We start from the raw sequence: 5826 nt of genomic DNA, 5'->3' as shown, positions 1-5826 counted from the left end.
ACACATACACATACACAAAAAATAATATTTTACAATTTCACAACATGGGCAAATTATATGAAATTCAAATATGGGTCCATTATTCAAGTTTATGTCCAGAGTTGAATGTTTATCCTGGAGCCCGTGTAGCCTGTGAAGTGTACTCTGCATTTTTTTTTTTTTTTTTTTTTTGTGTGTGTGGGGATTGAACTCAGGCTCTTGTGCTTGGCAGGCAGGCACTTATTCTACTGAGCCATCTCCCCGGCCTCTGAACTCTAACACTTCAAAGGACTTTTTTATTGTTTGCTTGTTTATTTTGAGATAGGATCTGGCTATGTAGTTCAGGCTGGCCTTGAACTCACGAGGGACCATGGCTCACCATGCAGTGATCCTCCTGCCTCAACCTCCCAAGTGCTGGGATCGCAGTTGTGTGCCACTACGCCAGGCCCTGAACTGCTCTCTGACTTCCTGTCTGGCGCTGTCACCTCCCACATGTGATACCATTGGCCAGCAGTCCCTCACCAGAGGACAAAGCCATGGGGCCACCTGATCTTGGCCTCCTCACCTCCAACACCGTGAGCTAAACAAGCTCCTTTCTTCATAAAGTGCCTGTTCCACGTGTGTCATGATAGTAATAGTATTCCCAACATCAGGTACCAAATGGACAGATACATCATGGTGTCAAGTGACTTTACAAAAAAAGAGGGGAGCCAGGTGTCATGATCACGCCTGCAATCTCAGCACTCTGGAGGCTGAGGCAGGAATGTTACCCAAGAGTTCAAGCCTGTGGGCTACATAATGAGACCCTGTCACACACAAAAAAGGGAAAAAATCCTTTTTTTGTTTGTACCAGGAATCAAGTTCAGGAGCTTGCCTGGCAGGTGCCGTGCCACTAAGCTGTATCCCCAGCCCCAAACACCCTTATGCGGTGGTAGGATCTTGTTACGTTGCTAGGGTGCTCTCAAAGTCATGGGCTCAAGTGCTCAGCCTCCTGAGAAGCTGGGGCTACAGGCATTTCCCACGCATCTGTCCAACTTTACAGACCTCTCTGAATGCTCTCATGGCCCCTAGCTCTGACTTGCTAATTCGAGGCGCACAGGTGTGAGGCGCCAGGAGCACCGCGACTTAACGCTGCTGCAGCCTACATTAGCCTGGAGCCTGAACTCTCAAAGGCGCTCGAGGAGGTCCAGACGAGCCTGGTGTGGAGGACTCGGCCTTTGCTGAAGGATCCCTAAGGGGCCTCTGGCCCTTGGGAAAATTAGACAAAGGCACCAGTGGGAGGCCGGACCTCGGAACACTCCACATGCGGGACAACTATTATACCCAGCTGGAGGTTAGAAAAAGCTCAGAAAAGCCCTGGGCTGCGCGGAGTGTTCTCCGGAGTGTTCTCCGTGTGTCCCGCGAGCTGAGCAAACGCTCTAAATCCATCCTAACTCGGTAAAGGAGCGATGCGTTGCACTACGAGCTGGATCTGATGTCTAACACCACACGATCACGTCCGAGACCGTGGACCCCGCCTGCAGGACTGCGGGTGGCCGCCTCCCCACAGCGAGGGCTGCTGCGGGGCTCTCGTCTGCACAGGCCGAGGAGCAAAACGCGGAGGAATTCCTCACTGCAAGCGAGGGGAGGGAGATGCGGACACGTGGGAAGCTGCCGCGGTTTGTAGAAAACATCAGCCAGTAAGATTTCACGGCAGCACACGCAGTGAATCTGTTCGTGACAATGCGACGATGCCACGAGCTCCACTAACTCCTCCGAAGGAAGCACGCGTGGTTGGGCAGGCTTCTTGTGAGCGCTGCGCACAAGGGACAAGCTTCCATGAAGTCAGGTCCCTTAGTGATGGCGAGAGGCGTCCTACCCTCTCTTCGCTCTCACCCCAGCCACAAAAGGCTTACAAAGGTGAATACAAGTTAATTTGCTTATTTTTCTTTACATTTTGTATTTTCTTGATTATTTTGTATTATAGCATGACACTGTAATCATTTTTATATGAATATTTGGGGGCTGTGGAATGAATCCTCTTAAGTGTTCATTTCTTCTTATGGGGAAATTCACATTAATATACAAGTGCTTTGGATTGCAAGCATGTTTCCAGAACAAATTATGCTTGAAAGTCAAAGTTGGACAGTATTTCATTTCAAAAGGGGTTTACTTTAAATAATGGGCCAGTAAGATAGCTCAGCGGTCTAAAGCTTAGGCATGCACAAGGACCACAGTTCGATTCCTGGAACCACGTGCCATGCCAGCAATAAATAAATAAATAAATAAAAATAGAATATTCTTTGCCAATTGGCAACCGGCGAGGGTGTGCCAAGTCAGGCACACACTCAGATGTGTGCTGCTAAGCCACCTTCATTTCCATCATTCTCAATCCAGTGTATCTGGTGCTGAGGAGGACCGCGGGTGCGACCCGTAGGTGCACAACCTAGTGAGAGAGGTGGGCCACGGTAGGACTGGGGGGTTACCTTCAGGTGCTTCAGGAAGGTGTCAGCATGCTGAAGAGAGCCCTTGATGAAGAAGGTCACCATCCCCGGGCAGCCCGTGCACTGCCGCTTGGCCAGCTCATGCTGTGGGTGAGAGGGCAGCCCTGCAACCATGGGAGGACAAGTCTCCTTTCAGTGCCCAGCACATAACTTCTGGGCCAAAGCTTCACCATCCTCACGTGGAAGCTGTAAGGAAGCCTAATGATGAGGCAACAGTCCCTGGCCACCGCCCTGGCTTTATGTGCATGGCATTTGTGGCCCTCCTTGTCCCAGCCACACTGCGCACTCCACCCCAGCAGCAGCTCCCTGCCTTTCCTCTCAGAACCTCTGCATGTTCAGTTGCCTCTTGCTGTAGTTCCCTGCTTAACACCAGGCATTAAGGAAAGCTCAGGGCAGTGTCTAAAGTTTTAGATTCTATTGTAGTAAAAGGCCAATGACTATGAGTCCCCTCAAAACCCTCCCCACTTGGAGCATACCCAGCCCACCATCCCAGCCATGTCCTGCAGCAGCTCTGGTGTCCCATGTCCTGAGGGTCTTTAACTGTGCTGTCTTGGCTGCCTCAATGTCCTGACCCCATTCAGAACATTTCCTGTTCCTGGTCACTCTGACTTTGGGAAGAAGCCAGAAGCCACATAGTGCCAGATCAGTCACCATATTTTGCATGACACTTTGTAAAGACACTCAGGAGTGAGGACTCCAGAGCTGCTGCAGGATGTGTCAAGAATGATAGGCTAAGTTGTATTCCAGGACTACATGGTGAGACACTGCAAAAGGATCTTTAGGAATCAGTTAACCTAACATCACCGCAGTTTAAAGCCAGGTACAATAAATTTTAAAACCTAACACGAAGTCTGTTAATTCCATGAAGGACCTGTAGGACTGTAGAGGGGGAAGATTCAAAAGAAAGAGTCCCGGAGAACTGAGGCCCCTAAGTATTGAGTCTCAGGGACACAAATGTCTCTTGGAGGAAAGCGAGAACAATCCTGAGGACAGAGTGAAGAGGTTGTAAACTAAGCACCCAAGAAGGGCAGTGGGGTGCTCCTGGATCAGCACACGCAAGCCTGAACGCTGAAGACTATCAGGAGCAGGGCGGATTGGGATGACTTTCCCAACTCCCAAGCATTCCCCAGACCAAAGAGCACGTCTGTCTGCTACCCATGGCGCCACACAGCACACGATGGACAAATGGGGCCTGGAAGCGCTCATCTGCGGTCCCAGGACTCTACGCAGCTGAGGCAGGAGGATTGCAAGCTCCAGCTCAGCCTGAGCAATTTATCGACTTAGCAAGACCCTGTCTCAAAATTTTAAGGGCCAGGGAGATGGCACAGTAAAATAAAGGCTTGCCTGGCAAGTGCAAGGGCCTGAGTTCAATCCCCAGCTCTGAAAAAAAAAAATTTAAAAATTAAAAAGCTGGGGATATAGGTTGGTACAAAGGCCTTGGGTTTTAATGCCAATAAAAAATAATAATAAATAAGTAGCCAAATGTATACGAAAACACCTAACTTATAAACTCACAAATAAATGATGTCAGACACAGTGGCACATGCCCATAATCCCAGCACTCAGAAGGCTGAGACAAGAGGCTCACTGAGAGCTCAAGGCCAGCTTGGGCTACAAAGTGAGTTCAAGGCCAGCCTGAACTGCACAGTGAAACCCTGCCTCCAAAAGATAAATAAATATTTCACAAACAAGGAGCTCTGAGTGACACTTAAAGTCCTGGTAGAAGCCTAGCTGCTTAGAAATCAGACCAATAAACCAGGTGAGGGACATCTGTAATCCCAGCACTCTGGAGGCTGAGGCAGTATTACCACAAACTGGAGCCCAGCTTGGGCTACATAGCAAGATCCTCTTGTGTCAAAGAAAACAAGAAGGAAGGAAAAAACAAAACAAAACAAAACAAAACAAAAACGAAGGAAAGAAAAAAGAAATCAGATGAACATACCAGGATAAAAAACCCTCTCTACCCGAGGGTCAGATTCCAGGAACCGCGCCACGGCCATCCCATTTTGGAAATGCTTCTCCATTCGGATCTGCAGTGTCTTGAGGCCACGAATGCACAAGTAACAGTCAAAAGGAGATGGCACTGTCCCAAGAGCTGCAAAGTGAGTGTGTCTTGGGTTAGTGGTGCCATCAGGGGCTGGGACATCTGTAGGCCCCACCCCAACATTCCCACCCTTATTTCTAGGGTGACTGGCAAAAACAACCCAGAGCTCTGCAGGGGAGACTTGGGCAGAATTGCTGGATTGAGTCAGAGCATGAAATATGCCTTAAAATAAGAGAGAAGCCTGAGTCGGGAGGATCCCCATGAGTCCAAGGTCAGTCTGGGCTGCACTGAGTTCAAGGCCAGCCTCAACTTCATAGCAAGACCTTGTTTCAAAAAACCAAACAGAGTTTTAAAAAGGTGGAATGAATCTCTTGTAAACTATGTAAAAACACAAAAGTATGAACTTTTCAACTGTGACGATAAATAGCCCTTTGGAAGATTGGGAGGTCGGTGATGGAAACGAGGTCTCGCTATGTAGTCTAGGCTGTCCTTGCCCTCACTGTGTAGCCCCCAGTGGCCTCATGCTCACGGCTGTCCTCCGGCCTCAGCCTCCCAAGTACTGGGCTTACAGGCATGCAGCAGTACTCCCACCTCCAGCTTTTCGATACTTACTATTTTGTAGGAAACGAAGTCGGCTGTGGAGCTCATCAGACTTCACCGACACTAAGCCCATTACCACGTCACTGTGACCTGCAGCAGAACGAAACTGTTCAAGGGAGAATAATTTGTGTTTGTTCTTTACTTTATAATTTCCAAAATGCAGCTTTTCTTTGAAAAAGTTCTCGGGGAAAAAAAGTGCTCTTAAGTAATTTAAGTGAACTTTATTCAATTTGACAGGAGCAAAATCTATTCCTAAAGCAATAAAATAAAAAGTGTGTAAGAGCTAAACATTTCCTTCCAAGGGTAAAAGCCTCATCTTTGACAGTAAATTATAATCTTTTCCTCCCGAATCATGAGCACAGTTTTGCCTTCTCTAAATTAAATCCTATTATTAATCAAAATACATAGATTTTTTACTTTGTACTTGAGTCACAGATAAAACCGATTTAATGCTAGAAGGAAAAGCATCAAAATGTCCATGCCTTTGTTACCTTTCGGCCCTAGAAAGGCCGAGCAGGCAGCAGGCTGCACACATCTTACCATTCATGTATTTCGTGGCAGAGTACATGCAAATGTCCGCTCCCAGAGCCAGAGGCCGCTGAAAGACAAAGCAGGCTTTGTTTTTTTTTGTGTTTTTTTTTTTTTTTTTGAAGTAAAAGTTCACTTTTATTTTTTTGCTTATGGTATACTTTAATTCCCAATGCACATTCACTCAATGAC

The 5826-nt window shown here is 47.6% G+C and overlaps 1 protein-coding gene across 1 annotated transcript in view; it reads right to left on the bottom strand.

Annotated features, from left to right (window-relative positions):
* The window catches only part of Cth (cystathionine gamma-lyase), a 37959-nt gene that overhangs the window by 7817 nt on the left and 24316 nt on the right, over positions 1-5826 (bottom strand). The window contains exons 5-8 of the mRNA XM_023718279.1: positions 5647-5704; positions 5119-5196; positions 4405-4557; positions 2445-2566 (exon numbers count right to left, since the gene is read on the bottom strand). Coding sequence (XP_023574047.1) covers positions 2445-2566; positions 4405-4557; positions 5119-5196; positions 5647-5704 — 411 coding nt within the window. The remainder of the gene's footprint in view (positions 1-2444; positions 2567-4404; positions 4558-5118; positions 5197-5646; positions 5705-5826) is intronic.

The sequence above is a fragment of the Octodon degus genome, unplaced genomic scaffold, assembly GCF_000260255.1.
Source record: "Octodon degus isolate 3935 unplaced genomic scaffold, OctDeg1.0 scaffold00057, whole genome shotgun sequence".
In the NCBI taxonomy this organism is placed as follows: domain Eukaryota; kingdom Metazoa; phylum Chordata; class Mammalia; order Rodentia; family Octodontidae; genus Octodon; species Octodon degus.
The sequence above is the reverse complement of the archived record's forward strand: the minus strand, read 5'-3'. Positions and strand labels throughout refer to the sequence as shown.